General features: G+C 37.6%; 1 protein-coding gene across 1 annotated transcript; it reads right to left on the bottom strand.

The window, feature by feature from the left end:
• Window positions 1-1,012: 1,012 nt before the first annotated feature.
• On the bottom strand, window positions 1,013-17,660 carry ANXA1 (annexin A1). Its single transcript, XM_048292649.1, has 13 exons — window positions 17,553-17,660; window positions 13,735-13,813; window positions 11,614-11,707; window positions 10,734-10,828; window positions 9,338-9,451; window positions 8,676-8,766; window positions 7,632-7,711; window positions 6,682-6,738; window positions 5,263-5,356; window positions 4,608-4,703; window positions 3,557-3,615; window positions 2,748-2,870; window positions 1,013-1,351 (listed from the first exon to the last, which is right to left on the bottom strand). The coding sequence occupies exons 2-13, from the start codon at window positions 13,798-13,800 to the stop codon at window positions 1,292-1,294; spliced, it is 1,029 nt and encodes a 342-aa protein (XP_048148606.1). The 5' UTR covers window positions 13,801-13,813; window positions 17,553-17,660; the 3' UTR covers window positions 1,013-1,291.
• Between the last annotated feature and the right edge of the window lie 1,159 nt (window positions 17,661-18,819).

Raw genomic sequence — 18,819 nt, 5'->3', positions numbered from 1 at the left:
TAACTTTGCAGAAACCTGTGCCTCTCAGACAGAAGCGAATAACCCCAGGGGTTTGAGCTAGCTTGCAGTAAACTGTGACTTCTCCTTGATACAGCACTACACAAACCAAACCTTCCTCTTCAAAAAAATCAGCATTTGCATTTTAGAAGTAGACAAAAATAGAATACAATCAAAATGCAACTACTCTTGCCTCTAGCAAAGATGAATACATACAATATTTTAAAAAACAGTGAAATGCCTTACAATTAGAAGAACTTGTTAGACTACAGCAATGCACAGTAAACATTTCCTCTGTTGCATTGTCCTGCAAAGCCCCTGTAACCAGATTAACAACTGTTTTTATATTACTAACATGTTTGTATCATCTTCTCCTTTAAATGAAAATTCTAAGTGCTCCCTCATTCCCATTTTGAAGTTGAATAGCTAGGCTGGGCTCTCACAAAGAACATGCTCCTGCTGAAACCCTCTTGCAGTCTGCCAAAAAGAAGTCTTCTGCAGATCAGAGGATTTGCCACTCCACATTGAAAATTCTCCTCTCCTCCCTTTTTAAGTGGCGGGGGCGGGGGGGGGGGGGGGGGTGTGGAGCATGCAAACCTGGCCTCAGAAAAGCACCCAAAGCTTTTGCAAACAGCTAATTGTTTGAGCCATTAGCCTTTATCATTTCAGTCTCCCATAATGTCCTATGAAGAATTTTTTTTCCAGCGTACAAAACGCAACAGGTTTATTCACCCTGAAATTTAAATAAGAACAAGACAGAGATATCATTGCCGTTTTTCTATTAATTTTATATATTAAATTTTTTTAACAGGATATCCTTAAGTGCTTTTCTTATATCTGGCTTACACAAACCCTAGCTGAAGTGGAATTGAAAGGTACAGACTCAGCTACACTTGATATTACTACATTATGTTTTGATTAAGTTATTTACTGATTTTTCCCTCACACACTGTACTCACAGAACTTGAAACTAAATGCAGAATAGCAACAAAAGATATACAAAGTTACACATGGCTGAATTTTATTTTTAAAAGTTTATTTGCTTAGCATAGATGAAAACTTTACCATTTTCATATGCAAATAGAAACTTGGGGGCATTCTTTCACTTTGGATAAATAATGGCAACCAGAAATATTGATGCCATTCAGAGTAAGGATACTGAAAAAAACATAATACATATGCACTAAGTACCCTTCCACAGAAACCTCCCTGTGTAAAGCCTGTGTTTTATATAGACATGCAAATACAAAGCCTTTCAGCAACTGGGCTTGAGTGCATTTCAGGAACATGAAACTTAGTTATCACTTCCACATAAAGCCACCAGGATGGTTTCATAATCCCCTTTGAGTTCATCCTGTAAATTTAAGCATGAAAACCGCACAGTTGTTAAAATAATGGTCTCAAGTAAAATAAATTCAAATTAACATTCAATATACATTGATCAAATATCAGTGCTCCATCTATATGAATTAATCACTTGATAAAACACTAGTTAGCCACAGACTGAGCTCGAACCAAGTACCCTCACTGAAGTTATTTGCATGACCTAGAAATAAATACATGCATTTCCAGAGTGCAGTATAGGTAGACAAGGCTAGTAAAAATGCTGGGAGGTCTAGCGGTGTAAGTGAGACAGAAGCACAGAAGACTTTTATCTACCCAGGAGCTTAAGCTTTTACTCTAAATAAAGTAAAAATTTCTTTCTTGATCAGTGTTATCCAATGCTCATTAATATTAAAATACTTCATGTGTACACATTGCTTCTAGGAGCATCTCAAACAGAGGCTAACAGTACAGTGAAACTTTACTCACCATGGGATTGCTTATTCAGCAATTATGCATTAAGTATTCAGTGTAATTATGACATGCATTTCTTGTTTTCTCTAATTTGAATCTAGTTTTCAGAGATACATGAGTTGTTTTGTGTAGCCAAGCTATACCTCAAGACATTAGGATGTAATCACCACTTTGGAACATGATGAGGTGGTGTAATTACATATCAAATTACAGATCACAGACACACTTAAGGGAAGATTAAAGTGACCTTTGGCACCTAACTGAAAGCATAGCAGACACCAATAAAAATCCAAAAGGCATTTTCATACATGTAGGGAGTATGTTTCTACTCCAATCAAGACATCTCTTTTTTTCAGTTATGTCTACTATTCTCCACAAAGATGCTTTGCCAGTTTAGCTTTCTTCGAGTCCCTCACTGCTTAAATTTTCTGGAAAATACTTCGGGTAGTCAGTCCCTTTTAACAAAAGGTTTTTGTTAGTTTAACTCATTTAGGTTAGGTCATAGGGAAAACAGGCCAAATAAATGTTAACAAAATTAAAAATTCATTTGCTGGAGTACCCCGAATGTTAAAAGCCAATATCCAGTTATGTCAAATATCTCCGTTAGAGCTGTCACGGCAATTTTCTTCACTCTCCTGCCAATGTAGTGCTTAAGTACAGGAATTTGGGGATACTGTTTCTCCATTCAGCTCTTGGCTTCTACTCTAAGGTGACATCCTGAGACATGCATCACTACTAACAAATTACTATTGTTCTTTTGACATAAACTTTGACCTGGAAAAGGAATTAGTTCTCCCAGCCTGTGGGCCATTGGAAACATAAGTTACTCATCTACAATGAGCTACTCAGGACGAACTGGTGACTGAGGAGCAGAAAAGTGAATGGACCTTTACTGGACTTCAAAAGTAATCCAGTTGTTCTGCATTTCATATGTCAGGTGGGAGAAAACCTACCATAATGGCTTGGCGAAGAGAGATGCCATACAGACTCTTGTAATAGCCTTTGATCTCATTCATATCCACTTCATGGCGCGAAACCATGATTCTGATGAGGTCTTTGTGCCGAGTCCCAGCACCCTATTAAAAGAAACAAAGTAAAAAGGGGGAGAAAAAAAAAGGGAAAATAATTATGCTACTTATGTCACTGAAATATCTTTAATCAAGTTCTGTGTGTTAATCCATCAGACTTCTTTGTAGATGAACATACCCCTTTCCTTTTCCTTTAGTATCTTGTAACAGGGAGGTCTCACATCTGTCTTATGTTCCCTATGAGCACAATTCACTTTTGACAGGCTACCTCCACCCTGTTTGGGGTTTTTTAAACATTTTTAAACATTTCTTTTCGCTGTTTCCTAAAACCAGACATCTCCTTCACTGTGCTTGCAAGACATTAGGGACAGCCTAGACTTCACTGCCTTTTTTCATTTCTTTTTTAACAGTGCTCGCCTTTTTCCTTTTTTTACTATAATCGTTGTTTCGTAAGTGAGAGAAGTTCCAGTCACCTTCCTGTCACTGTAACAGTAAAAGATATGTGTGTATGGACAGATGCCCTCCTGAACACACTACAGCAAACACACAACTCCTCCAATGGAAAATACTCAGGTTTCAAAGGAAAGAACAGAAGGAGTGAGAGAAATACACTGAATTTCCTTCTGCAGTCCTTTTCTATCACACACAGGGCCTAGAGACCTCTAGCTAACTTTCTACTTTTCAGCTTATATAGCACCCCATGTTTACAAAGAGGAGATTTTTACTGAGATTACCTTCATTGCCAAATGGAGCTTTTCAGCAAAGAAAGCTGGTTTGCTTGTGGCACACTTCACTGTAACAAAGCAGTGAAATAAGGTCACTTCTGCTACACATGTAACAAAAGTCTAGCAATAAAACACTTTAAAAACAGTCTCATTTTTCCTACCGGCAGACCCTATTTATGTACTTCTTTGTTACCTTATGTCAAAATATACGAGGATGAGAAGTTCATTTCCTCTGTTTACAATTCAGTCAGGGGAGAATAGTTACTATAAAAACAATGCTGTTCTCCCTAGTTTACTGCCACAAAATTACAGAAGGTGTTGCAGCTCCCAAAGAGAAAAATGTGAAAGCTTTTATGCCTTCTATAGCAGAGCTGGAGGTTATAATCTGATATTTTGTAAAGCAAGTTATAGTTCAATTTTGATAATAAGAGGGATCTGATGGAAATTATTCTTTTATCCAAAATACGCTTGACAGTGATAAAAAAGCTAAGAACAAGATGGGTGTCCTGGCTCCCAGTTACATCCCTGATCCAGTGGTAAGAGGGAGTCCCTTCCTTACCTTATTGTTCATGAACAACAATTACTAAATTTATATGAGTATTTTCATGAACAAAACCACAGAAGGGAACTTGTTATATTTTTAATAAATGTATATTGTTAGTATCCTTGCAACATGAAACTTCGAGTCAAAGAATGGGTTTGGTTGAAGACAGGTTTAAAACTATTGGATTTTTAATAAAAAATGTGGCTGTTCTGACAGCTCTTTTTGGCATGTTGATTTCTTTTAAAGTTCTTTCTGTGTAGACAACTCATCTGTTCTCCTTGAAAGACCTTTCCACATACCAGGAGAGGTATTTCTACCTAGTCTTCAACTTCAACTGATTTTAGATGTCAATTAAATCACTATGATTGGATTAGGTTTTCCAAGGCATTATTTAGCAAGCTTCTCAATGAAGCAGGGTAAATAAAGAATAGTTTCTGACCAGAGCAATTATGACAGAAGTAAAAGTTTAAGTTTAGTCAGTACACACAGTAGGTTTCAATCTGCAGAACCACTTACCAAGGGCAGTGAGGCAGTTCTCAATATCACCTTTCAGCTCCAAATCCAGTACCTTGTTCATGTCATGCTTGCTGTATTTGGTGTACTTCTGAAAGACTAAATAAGGGAAGAAAACAGTATTCTCCCTGCATTGTCTCTGCCTTATTCTGTCCTCACTGCTGCAGCAGAGGACTGTTTGTGGGTCCTCTTTCTCACTTTCTTCAGACAGCACAATGTGGAGCAGCGTTACTGCACGGACTGGTGGAGTCAGCGTACGGAACAGGACTTTGTTAGGATGGAAGGGTTCATTTCCCATCGGCAGGGGTAGAGGTGGCCAACTGACTACACCAGAGCCTGTGATGTTGTGTGACAGCCCTCTGTCTAGGGCAACCTGGCTAAAAACCAAGGCAATTTTGGGGACCTCTCAGAACCTCTTCCACTCTGATTCCTTGGTGTTGTGATCACAACCCAGCTGAGACTTCAGTTTTGTTAACAGCCTAAATAATATTGCTCATCTCTACTATGGAAAGAACAGCCAGGCTGCCAACCACACCCCTAGTAAGCAAGCATGCTTCCAATTGGGGTCATGTCTTGATAACCTGTATAGTCTCTGAATTCATGAGCAGGCCATGTTCAAAAATCATCCCAGAGAAGCATGAAGCTTTGTTCAACATACCCCTTCGAAGATGTGGGTAGCTTCTTGTAGTAAGAATAGTAACAAACACACCGATATCTGTTCCTTTCCTTTTCTCTCCTGCTTCATACAAGGCCTGTCATAAAGAAAAGAAGGTGGCAAAGTCAATATGGGAATAGTAAAACTCAAACAGGAATACTGTACCTTTGAGGGCCATTGCTTGTTAGTAATGAACACTGTCCCTTGACACAATCCAGATCAAAACTCTACCCTACCTCAGACTAACTCCAGCTCTGTCAAATAATGCTTCATACTTCACTTATGTCATAATAGTACGTAGCAAACACTATGCAGCTAAAAAGCATATTTTCAGACATTTCGTGATCATCATCTAGCTTTTCTGGGTATACTACATTTTTGAATGAAGTTATTTTTCATTTGTCGCGATAGCAGTCTGCATGGAAGTTCAAGACTCATAGGCTTTCTTAAGACTGACAAAACTGTTTCTGCAACAAACTGGTCCAATATTCAGGAGAAGCCTATGTACCAAGTACTTCCTCATCTTTCCAGGAGTGACTTTTACTTCCAGGAAAGTAAAAACCTTATCGACCTCCTCCATTTTCCTCACTTCCTCCAACCTCTCTAAGAGTAATAATTAAAGACCTCCACACAGCTGGAAGATTTAACACTCTGCATCAAGATAAACAGTGCGAACTTTTGAGCTCAGACAAAGTATTAGTTTTCTTTCATATCCAGGGCAGATAACAGAACTGAACTCCTTATGTACTAGGAATTAAAGCAGTATTTCTCAATGGCCTAGTCTTTGCTGGATTTTTTTTAAAACTCAATTGGAAGTAATCTAAATGTAGATTGTAACTGTGATGTAACATTTTATAGGTGAAAACTCAGGAAAGACTGCTAAGTTTTATCAAGATTTTATCAAAAATAGTGCCACTAATGTTGAAAGAAATAAGAAAAAGATCAGATGTTTATTTTAGAATTATTAAGAAAATAACTGTGAGGTTTACCAATAATCTTAAAATGTTCTTCATTGTAAAGCAATAGCTATATCTGATACACTGCAGAGTTCACACTGGTAAATGTAGAGTAGCTAATTCTGCACACAGATGAGCACACCCTTGTTCCTTAATTCAAGAACTGTTTCATAAACAGAAGAAAGACTGGGTCTGACTCTTCTACTTGTGACCTGTACTTCAAATAGTCTGCATGCTTCACATGAACTAGATGAGGTCTTGCAGAAATGTTTCTGAAGGTAGATATTAGGGTGAAGAGCTAATTTCCTTCATATAATGAACTTACATGAACTTTGTAAAACACTATCTCCTCAGAAATGACTGCTGTATCACATTGAAATCTCTGTTAGGTCTGCAATATACAGGATTCAGCCAGCGCAATCTCAAGTAAGTCAGAAGAACTGCAAAGTGCCAAGTATGACCTTACCCTGGCATCATTGTCAGCAAGTTCATCATTCACATGAGGATTTTCACATCGATCAGCCTACATAAAGAAATAAATAAAATTTCACTGTTACTCACAATCATTCAGTTCACTAAAGCTCAACAGTTTAGAGTTGTGCAGTACCACTCAAACTAATATATAACTGGAAATAGGTGCAGTTATGTCAAACATTCTGTGAATAAAACTGTTGCATTTGTAATCAGAGAACATACTTCTACAGCCACCAGCAACTTATTTCTTAATTCCTACCTAAAAATCCACAGGAAGTATTTGTTTCTTGACATGAAACTACAGGCTTCTAACCTGTGACTTGCTCCCTGATGATCGTTCAATCAACACCTTTCAAGCTGATTTGAAAGTTAAAACTGAAAATTCAAACCATGTACATGGATGTACTAAAAAATCATCCTGTGTGTAAGTACAAGCTTCATATACATAAACTCAAAAATAAAATATTTAGTCATTTTAAAAGGGTCTTTTTATTGGGGAGGTCCAGTGTTTGATAACTCCCTGGCTTTGTCCCATCATCTACCTACTAGAAACATATCTTAACAGGAAAAAAAAGTTTATTTCACTAATTTTAAGCATTTCTTCTTTTTCTATTTCTAGTCCATTGACATGACATTATGCCTGTTACTTTTTCTAGTACTTAAAGATAGCACAAAAAAAGTCTTGAAAGTGTAACTGATAAAAAGGAAATATGTTTCCCAATAAACAATGAAGTTTTTTAAAAGGCATTTGAGATAAAATCTTACTACAGTTTGTTTAAGAACAGTTTATAATGGTCAAGGATGTGAAAGAGAAAAAAAAGCAATGCAAAGAAATAAATATTACCTAAATCTTTATTTATTGCACGTCTCTCTAAAATAGCCTTGACAACATTGATTTTTGATAATAGATATTGCCACTCAAAATGCTTAAGCATAGCATACCTTGGCAAGAGCAACCAAAGCCTTTTGAAAGTCTCCAGATGTGTCAGAGATGATGTCTTGTGTCAGATCTCTCTTCAGCACTGAAATCAAATCATAGTTTGTATTGTATCAACTAAGTTGACTAGATAATTTTTAAAGGCCCTTCCAAACCTTTCTGTGATCTTTTTGAGTCTTTTCCTAATTTCCCACTTAAATATGTCCACTAGAAATGTAGTTTTCATACTTTTTCTCATTTGATTTCAAGTGAAGGAGTTTATTTTTAACATATCCTCTAAATCCTGTGAGATGTGCTGTGAAATTGGAGGTTAAACCCAAAATGTGCTGAAAAATATCCTCTAAGGCCTTATAGGTAGCATTGTCTTGGGTTTCTGCTTGTGAAATACAAAAACCTTTTTCTGACCCTTTTTCTTTTTCATTCTTATTTGTGGCTGTCCTTATCAGTACTGTACTCAAACACAAAACTTTTCCAAAAACTCAAGCTATTAATATGAGCATCTAAGAAGAAATGTCTTGGTCAAAGTTACCTCATCATCTCAGAAAAAAGGATTTAATTAGAAAACACAGTAAACTCGACATATAAGAGAGACACCACACTACATATTAGTAATTTCTTCAAATATTTTCCCCCTGTAGTACACTGTTCCCTGTTCCTCCTACTGCTAACATGTCTCTGTTGCTAACTCAGTAAGATTCCTTTTTCAAGTCTATCCTTTTATCTTAAAATGTCAGCCAAGGTTTAGTTACAGGGGAAGAAAAGCAGCTTTGTTTTGCATGCATCCTAGAAAGCATATAAATGTGTGACTCAGTCCATGAGACACCCACAATTCCAGCAGTGGTGATGTATCTTTTCCTGCACTACTGGGATCTACATAGGTCAGCAAAAGTCACCGTGACCTCCCTCCCCAGCAACTCTGTCAATTTTCTGTGAAGCTTCATTTGCCTCCTATACTCTTCTCAGCTCCTTATTTTAAGAGGTGAGGCAGTGACTCTAACGTGTTGGCTACAGGGTTATAATGTTAATACTTCTTTCTTGCTCTGAATTACCTTCTTTGTAGTATCTGTTGGCTTCTTTGATCTCTTGGTTGGTTCTTGAGGCCAGAATCTCAATCAAGGTATCTTCATCAGTTCCAAGCCCCTGATAAAAGTGATTGAATTTTAGAGATGTTATCCAATAGAGCAAGCTTAAATTCGTAACAGAAGTAAGACGTAAATCATTGGCTTGGCTTTGAAGGCACCACATGGAATGAGAAAAATTAAAAACATTATGCTTCCATATAATATTGTAATTTCAGCTCTTTTGGAATTAAATTCTTATCACATTTAATATACTGGTCCCCAAAAGAAGTGCTAAAAGGATCAAACTGTGCACATAAAAGATAGGAATGTAAAATCTTTGAAGAAAAATACTTCCTCCCCTTTTTTCTCTTATGTAAACATGTATGTAAACACTATGCTCCCATTAGCAACCAGTTTTCAAAAGGCAGAAAGAATTCATTCTCACAAAAGAATTCCCCAACTCTGAAATTCAGCAGAGATTACCGGGTCTTGTTCTCATAAACTGAATTACCAATACAGACTTATTTTACAAAATGAAGTTTAAATAAAGATAATACACAAGCCTTGAAATCTGTGTCCAGTGTCATTTACAGGCCTTGATAATTACTGATGCTCTCTACGAAAGTTCTTCTCTGAAGATTTTGCCTTACCTTCATAGAGGCTCTTAATTCTTCAGCATCAAATTGAGCTGGAGTTTTGAGCAAAGCCACAACAACATCCTCGAGGTGGCTTTTCAGAGCCTTTTTCAAAGCATCTTCTAGACTCTGTTTCAGGAAGAATAAGAAAGTAAAAGTGTAGCTGCTATTCGGCTGCAGTCCAAAAATTAGTCTGACCTCTGATCATTCTTAGTTTACATCATTCCTTTATCTATAATAGTAAGAATTATGAAGCCCTACTTCAAGTTTCAAATTGGTCACCTTTATGTTAACCAAATCATCAGGCAGGGTTTTTCAGTGAATACTCAGGAGTGCCTTCACACATTGCAGTTCACCTAGTTCAGGTATATTGAACCATTTACAGCATGAGAAGAAGACTCAAAATAGTCTGCTTGCTCTTCAAGAAAAGATAATGCCATATTGTTCTTACAGTTACGACTGAGTTGCTTATCTGAGTAACATTTGAATTCATCATTTATTGCATGATGGATACAGAGTTTGAAGTGAAAATATGTAAAACCACCCTAAACAAAACCACAAGTCTTGAAGATATGATCTATATTCCAATTTGACCTAAATTTAAGAGGGGTGAAAAAAGAAAAATTAAGTCTGCTTTATTCTGCCACCTATGTAAAAATGTTCAGTACTCTTATTCTGTTTGTGTCCAGGTTGTAGCTGTAAGAGTGAGAATGTCAACCTGCTTTGTGAGGATAGCTAAACCAATGAGATTATTTCAGAAATAAGCACTATGTCCATAGTTAGTTTTGTTCTGCTTATGGACGGTGTGCCAGGAACTAAGGTATCTGATAATCTAACATTATTGTTCTTGAACCTTTTGACATTATACATTTACTACAATTATTTTAAAAATATAATTGCAAAGCTGGAGCTTCCTCTGAGGGAGGAGAGGGTTGTGAAAATCACAGGTGAGGTTTCCTGAACATAAACAGGAAAGTTAGGCTAAAGTCAGATTAGACTTACTTTATAAGTTGGCCTTTAAAAGTTACCCTCAAAGGAATCCCTGTCCAAGGAACAAATGCTCACTATGTCTGGTATGCCAACTGTGAAACTAATTTCAATTTGGAGTTACAGGTCCAAATGGAGAAAATCTTTATCTGAGAAGAGTAAGAGCAATTTAAACACTTTGCAGAAACATGTAGTAACTTCCAAGCTTCTCAATTCCAGGGACGAGCAGTTTTACTACTTAGAGGTGGGAGAACACTGGAAGCCCCTCCCTATACCAGTGTCGGCATACTTGGGGAACAGTGTTAAGGTCCTACAACTCTCCTATCCTCTTCAGTATTCTATCTTTACTCACATATACCATTTGAGCCAGGAGAAACATATATATTCTGGGTGAAAATTTAAGATTGGCTTGAATATACCTTACCTTTCCTTTAGTCTGCTGATAGGCAGCTTTGATCTGCTGACGCTGAGCATTTGTTCTTTTAGTCAAGATGTCAATGATGGTGGCTTCATCCACACCTATGAATCACCAATCAAAATCCCAAAATAGTCAAAATCATTTAGCCAGTTACATTTTTTGTTGTTATATCTGCTTTATGTCATATTTTGGTTTCTAGACAAACTCAAGATTAACCAAAGGAAAAGCTGTAATCATCTACAGACTCACAAGATTAGTGATGTAGCTAAGAAACCAAATAAATAAGACCCCTCTAGGACACATAAATTTCATACAAAAAGTCTTAAAGTGTTCTGAGTGTAGATCTTCCATTATACTGAAAAAAACCCCTAAAAAACCCCAAACAAACAGAAACCCACACTAAAAAAGAAAATAGATGGCATACTCATTTAATCTCAGTAAGTCAAACTGGAAAACCTTTTGAAGTACAGACAAAGTGCCAAATGTGAATTTCATTAAAAGCGAGAAATGTAGGAGAAACACACAATACATTATCAGCATAATCACTACCTCTTGCAGGAATTTTACAGAAATAAAGCGAAAAAGTATTGGTATGGTATGTTGCAATATTTTTTCCTTCCCTAGAAATTGAAATTTTACAACACTTCCTTTAATATATTCAAGAACTTTAATATAGCATTAAGGTCTGAAACTGTAATACACCACTAGGCTATCAAAGAACTGAGATACTTCACCAAGTGGCACAATTTAATGTATTGCCAAGCTTTTAAAAGCAGAGGCCCCTCTCTTGCTTGCCATTGTCTCTTGCTCTGATATTTTGTTCAGTGTTATTCTCAAAATTTCCTGAGAGTCCTAATGCAGCAAGTTAAATATTTACTCCTCTTACCCTTTACAGTAATAGCTCTGTCCAAAGCAGCAACATCAGCTGACGGATCAAAATTTGGGTATGACTGAACTCCATGGCCACCTTTTGAACTTTTCTGCAGAGGGAAAATAGAAAATAAAATTTAAAAAAGGAAAAAAATTTCTCATACCAAATAATATTTTTTTATAGAAGCAGTTTTGGATGCCCAAATAAACTATTGCCTTTGGGATTGCCTTTTATCATCAAGGAACATACAGTTTTGTAGCTACAGATAATTGAACAGGTTCAGTAATGGATATGTATTGGATCTATTCCTTTCACAGCTCTTATATTAAACAGAAAGTGCTTCATAAATTGGTTTAGGTACCTGAAGACCTATTTCTTAATGTAAGTTGGATTGCATAAGAAAATAATTAACTGTCAAAATTAGGAAATTATGCTCAAATTTTAAAGGCTCTAAACCCACAATTAAATCCTACAGGCACTTCCAGTAAAGTGCTAATTTCTATTGTTCATCTTACGCAAACTGACTGTGTATCACATTAAGGGTCTCCTCAGCTGACTCATATCTAAGCTTTCAAACACTTCTTGCATTTAAGATCTTGGGGAAGAGTTCAAGCCTAACCCTACAAGGAAGTGGAGACCTGTTTCCCAGCTTCTTTGAAACTTAAGCCACAGTTTTCAGAAAGCCACCATCTGGTTTTGGTGAATCTACTCCTGGAAGGGCACTCTCTAGTCAATGTCTGAAGGCCTCTGGGAACTATACAACAGATCACATGGCTTGCCTTATGTCAGCAATATGACACATCAAATTACTGGTAGGACCTATAACTCAACAGCACCAAATAACTGATGCCTACTACTATTACAGAAGTTATAAAATGCTCCAAGATTCTTGGATGAAATTTATACTTGTTTCAAAAACTAATATTTGAATTTTTTTTAATCCTTTGCCATTAAAATAAAACACCCCAAGAGAAATGGCAAGGTTTTATGGATACATGCTTTACATACAAGACTTTGTATTGAATTTTGCATGATTCTAGCATCTGATAATTGAATGTTCATCTCCCAGCACAATTGTATTACTAGGAGCTGTAAGAGAGCAGACAGACTGTATACTTAAATCAATCTCTCACATACTTTTTAAAAGATCATTGTGCCTTGTGCGCTAAGCCAACAAAGGAATGGGACTGTCTCATTCCCTGTTTCTCAATCTCACAGGCTAACATTTGTATACTGGTTTCCATGCCAAACTTATCTACCAGCAATACAAAACTGTCTGTAACCACCACAGCCAAGAATGTCTCAGGACCCTGGGAATGGAAGAGAGATAGGATGATGGAGCCAAAGGTTTATGCATAGAATGTTGTGGAGTCGAAATTACAAAATCCACAGGGGTCTAGAGCAGAAAACTTTTGTTTACTGAAACTCGCCCTACATAATTTTGTTTTCAAAATGTAAGCTTTTTAGGGAACACCGTGTGACTTCACGGTGTACTGCTTTACCTTTGCTTTCATTTCAGTATCTTCACCTCATTATCACAAAGACTCTCCACATCATCCTAGTACAGTAATCTTGACTCCTCACTACCATACCCCTCCCTTCTAATCTATAACAGTACTCATTGTCTGAGGCTTTTTGTTACGTGTTGTGGCTCGTTGGCATGACATGTGATATGAAAATTTTACTTCCTCCTTTACACTCCTATATTCTAACTCATGGCTTCCTAAATCTCAGCCAAACAGTCCCTCTTTTGTTCACATACATTGCCTGAACATGTTTTGACACGTTCACACAACTCAGCATCAGATTACTACGTTAAAGAAGCCGATTTTAGTGAATCAGTGACTGGCCGTTGGGAATTACAATTTAATCACACTATCTAGTTCTGCCTAGAAATTGATAACTAGACTGATAGGTGCAAACAGGAGCAATTTTTCATCTGGTAGCAAACTTTTTACATTATATGGTTACATTAGACTGTACACTGCAATAAAATTGGGTTCCAGTTCTAATCTGCAGGAGTTTTACCATTACTTTTCCTCTATTTGTAAGTATGAAAGATGTTTAAATGCCTTTAAACCACTCGTAAGAGTATAGGAAAATAAGCATGATGCTCTCAAAGTTGATAATACTTACAATACATTCCTGCTCCTGATTGTCCATGAACCATGCCTGCTTCAGAAATTCTGATACCATAGCCATGTTGACAGAGTTTCTGGGAAGAGATACAAACCATTTCTCATCATTTTGAGCACCAGTGCAACTCAAGAATTCCCACCCCCAAAATCACTTCTCTAGCACTACGACATGCAGTGGTTAGTGTCCCACATGGTAACGGGCCTGTGCTATGGGAAGCTTTGATGTTTCTCAGGTGATGTGATGCTCCACAACTGCTTGCTCACCCCTACATTCTTAGCTACTTTCAGAAGTTTTAGATTAGAACAGTAATAGTACTATTTGCCTATAGCAACACATTAGCATTAGCACTGACTTACAAAGGGAAGTTACTAGAAACCAATTAGCCTGTCTTTCTCATTAGTTAATCTATCATCTATGCTCATTTTGAAATTCACTGGTAAACAAGTGCTCTTGTTTCATCAGTCACTGAGGTTGGAGTTCTCATATATTATGTTAGGAAAAAAGATATTCCCTTGTTAAATATACTTTCATGTAATTTCTTTGACTGATGAGTACATCTGGAGAGTTTTATATACATTACTTTTTCTTGCATATTTCCTACAATTTCTACATGATAATAATAAAGCATTACCAGTTTAAGAAGAGGATTTAAAATAATTTTTTGCTTTTCACTGCTCAAACAGAAAATCAACCCAGATTTTCCATTAGTCACTATGCAGAAAAGGAAGAAATGAGTGGTGATGTGACATTAAGTACTCAAAAATAATGGACAGGTTGCTTCATAACAACTTCTATTGTTGGTGTGAGGAATTTTCTGTTTGCTAATGGAAACAGTGAGGGAATAGAAAGAAGATATCAATGGTTTATCAAATAGTTATTTAACTAGATTTTTTTTTTAAATGCTCTTCCTCAGCAAACTCTAGGGATGAGTTGGTTTTAAAGCATACATACAAGCAATAACTAGAGGTACTGTTGCTGAGTAAACCAGACTGACCTTGAAACTGGTGTTAAGAGACAAAATTCTATTTGGATTTTCGGGGTTTTTATCATAATAAAAAATGTTAGTTATGCTGCCAACACATCCCCTCTGTCCTGTAGGAAGGGCAGAGACCAATCTTTTGAACCAATACAAGTTTAGCACCAAGGAGTGTAGCCACAGTCCAGGTCTTTCTGTCTCTCACAGCAAAACTCTAAAGCTTACTTCCACATTCAGCAACCAACAAAGTGACAAATACCTCACACAGCCTGCCTGCAGCTCTCCTTACCACCCCTCTCCAAGGTAAGAGCCACCCATATTCCCTCTTCCCCAAAAAACTCTTGCTTTTGTTTCCTTCCCTTAGGAAGGAATTTAGCTCTGCCTGTGCTGCCACAAAAACTGAAACTGATTTAAAATCTGTATTTGTATATTATTTAGAGTAGGCCTCAACTGGGTAAATAATGGACAGAATATTGAGTCATATTTAAGGACCAACTTTTATGACCTGCTATTTAGCCAGGACAAGAAAAGCATGCTTACATCACAACTGCAACCAGCACTTTTCTCAAGCTGTCAGAGTGAGTCCTGCACTCTTCTTGTATTGACAGAAGTTAACAAGGGCAGATGAAGCACTGTAGTACCTGAAGTTCTGCTGCATTTTATAACACCATAAAATGAAGGCCATGTGCAGCAGGATGAAAGCACATAAAAATCTCCATACTGGGTGCACTGAGTCATCAACGCTGACATGTACTGGTATGTCTGCTGACTAACTGGTCCACAGGGCACAGAACCACTTCAAACTGTGAAACAAGATTCAGTCTCCCTGCACCAGATCTGAGAAGAGGTGTATTTTGCTTGATAAAGGAACACTTACCAGGGAGAACTGGCTTTGGGAAGCACTGCGTTTCTTCTACATATCCCCACACCCACCCTTGACACCAAGCTCTAAAGGTTTTGCTGTCCTTGGGGCTGACTGGAGCAGAAGGCTACTAGACTACACTAAATTGTGCTTATTAAGTCTCTAAAACTTTATGTCTTTTCTGATTTAAATTATACAGTAAGAAAAAAGTCTGTGCCTCTTTTGAAATAAAGACACTGACACGCAGATCCATCTATTTCCATGTAGTAAACAAAAAATGCAATGTTAATATAAGTCAAAGTAGGCAATGGCTCTTGAGAGGAGCTAAAGACCTTAGTCTGCTTGAATAGTCTGCTTAGTCTTGAGAAGAGCTTCGCAAGGTAAGAAACCAACTTACATATAAAAATTTCTTCTGCTTTGGAAGAAACTACAGCTGGTAAGAAAAAAGCAGACTGGAATCTAGGAAGATAACCAGCCCCCTGATGGAGACAAGGTCTTGCCCAATACTTTGTCTCCTGCCACTCTAAAATGCAATCATGTAAACGATACCTAGACCCAGGAGGGACACATTCAGTCCAAGCATTACTTCAATACAGTATGAAAAGGACTGAAAGAACTGATGGCTTTCTGTCATACATTTTTGGGTACTTTTATGCTCAGAACATAGATTGTGAGCAAGGAAAAGAAAAAAACCCCATGTTCTTACTGAGAGGAGCAAAGAGAATGTACCACAGAAAAGTGTGATGCTCCTTTCTGGTTACTCCCTGCCAGGTACCTATTTGAGAGTTATTCTGTTTAACAAAATACTGTCTAGGCTACATGTCCCACTTCCCAGTCTGGAATTTGTACATGTTCTGCTGAACAGGAAAGAGGATCAAAAAGTTAATGTCTCTCAGCTTGAAAAATATTGTGGGTTTTGTGCATTTTGTCATTCCCAATTGGAATGATCAACAATCAACTGGATTGAAAAATCAGACAGACATCCAGACTGAAAGTCCTAACTGTTGTTTCACAAAAATCACCACAATATTTCTTTCTGTCTGGATCTTAACCCCCTGAAGAGGCACCCTTGAACTGAACCTATCAAAACTTTTTAAGGTTTTGAGAAAATGCCTTATTAAAAATATTTAAGGGCACAAACTAGATTTTTACACTACAGTCTGTGTCAAATGACAGCATTTATCTATGCTTATTTAACCATATCATGAGGCATGTCAGATATGTGGTTACTTTCAAAGGCTTGATATCAGGATCTTAATGTAAATTACAGCCATGTAGAAAAACAGGCAGAAGATCTAACACAGTAATTTACTTTGCAGTGAAAAGTCTGCTGAATATGAAAACACCAGAGAGAAAAAATATCTCATCCTTGTAAAATTCTATGGAAAGATTTAGCAGAACAAACCCCAGATGATACAGCTTTTATGTGGCTTTGCCAAGTTCTTAGTCAGAAAACTAGGATTTTGCTCTTATGTTTCTAAAAGATTCATTTGATTTCTAAAATTTTATTTCTGATTTGATTTCTAAGAGATTTGATTCTCATCCCTTTCATGAGCAATGTCTCTTCTAAGTCCTAAAGCAACAGTTGTTGAATTAGCAACAGCTGTTTCTATTTTTCAAGTTTACACACAAAGCATAGTAGTTTCCTAGGAATTCCAGTTTTACTGCACATTTCTACAGCAGCCTACTAAAAAGGAAAAGTATATAAAGTGGTCAACTCCAAATAAGTTTGGTTTTGAAGTTTTAACCATTTTTTATTCCCTTTATTTAATTGCATTAAATAAAAGCAGTAATTGTCCAAGCCCTTGTGTAAAGTGTTCCAAAATGGAAAGAATTTCTCCTGCCCACGCCCGTCTTTTCCCCTGACATCAAATCCAACCCACAGAAAGTTTGCACCAGGTCACTTGACAAAGTCAGCACACAATTCTTAAAGTGTGCTCGGTCTACAGAGAGCAGTCATGAACTACAAAATCCTACCTTACTCCTCACAAACGTTGCCTTGCAGGGCTGCACAGTCAGGAGTAAAGGAGCAGAGGGCTTTCAAAGCTTTTATAGCCTTTGCAGAAAACCCCTCCTAGCAACCAGTGTTTCCACAGCTCTAGTTATCATCTGCGGCAGCTGTATCTGGGTGCCGCCCAAAATGGAGAAACATTAAGGAAAAAAAGTCATTGCGAAACTATGTGCTGGCAAAAGTATGTGCAGATTTCTGAAGGGAAAAGACAAAAAATGAGCAAGCCACGGTAGGTCTCCTCTCGTCTCCTGCCCTGACCACATCGCCTACTTTAATAAATTGCCATAAATCTTTTGGGATCATATGATTAAATGTTAAGAAAACTAAACTTGAGTTACTCTCTTCACATTTTGTCATGTCTGATACCATTTCACAGTGAATATATTAAGATTTATCTTTGCTCAGTGAAACTTTGAGAGAAAAAGGGTGAAGAGTCAAGGCAGCATCCTCACTTCGCTGAGATCTGGTGGCTATCAGCTCTGCTTCTTTTACACATAGACCAGTGGTAGAAATGGCCCAGGAATGAAACATGTTTAGTATTTAATATAAATAACTTTTTTTCTTGGAAAGAAACTCATGGAAAATGGCAGGCTTAATATAAGGGCAATAATTGGCATCTACATGATCAGAAAGAGGTTGAAACCATCAGATTAAACTCTGAAGTTCAAAGTGAGAGTGGTTTGCACAAGATGAGGGTATATCTGCTAGAAGTGGTTTTCTGCAAGCACTTCCTTGCCAGGCCAGCCCAGCCTGGCACAATGCATATCACTAACATCTCAGATTGGCCTGGAACACAATGCCCAGTGAAGAAATACCTCTTGCTGAACCAGAAGTGTTTGCAACGGGAAGATAGCAGACTTTCATGCCCCTTCTGCTGACTTGCTGCAACCCACCGGTACCCTCAAGTATGAGTGGTCTGCCTCACATGTACATGAAATGCAGTCTGATCTCGAAACCCATGTCTAACAATCAATTAAATGAGGAGAAAGAGGAACAGACTGATGGCAATTATTAGAGGGGACCCTCACAAATGTCTCAAATGTAATATAACACACATGCACATCTTCCTCCGTACCCCCAAGTGTGTGGTGCTCAGTAATCTGCTTATCACAGCCAAGGAGGGCCCCATCCCACCAGCCTAGGGGAGAGCCTCTGGTGTGCTGAAGGACGCAGCAGTCAGGCCACCCCAGCCCCGGGATCTGCCCTCAGCAGTGGCCTCAGCCCTCGTTCCCC

The sequence above is a fragment of the Corvus hawaiiensis genome, chromosome Z, assembly GCF_020740725.1.
Source record: "Corvus hawaiiensis isolate bCorHaw1 chromosome Z, bCorHaw1.pri.cur, whole genome shotgun sequence".
NCBI classification, from domain to species: Eukaryota; Metazoa; Chordata; class Aves; order Passeriformes; family Corvidae; genus Corvus; species Corvus hawaiiensis.
Note: the sequence above shows the minus strand (reverse complement) of the source record. Positions and strands in the feature narration are given on the sequence as shown.

Coding starts and splice junctions, on each gene's coding strand:
- ANXA1 (XM_048292649.1), bottom strand. CDS start 13,800: ATGGCTATGGTATCAGAATTTCTGAAGCAGGCATGGTTCATGGACAAT. Junction 11,708..13,734: donor ATCAGGAGCAGGAATGTATT/GTAAGTATTATC, acceptor TTCCCTCTGCAG/AAAAGTTCAAAAGGTGGCCA. Junction 7,712..8,675: donor CAACAGATACTACAAAGAAG/GTAATTCAGAGC, acceptor ATTTGATTTCAG/TGCTGAAGAGAGATCTGACA.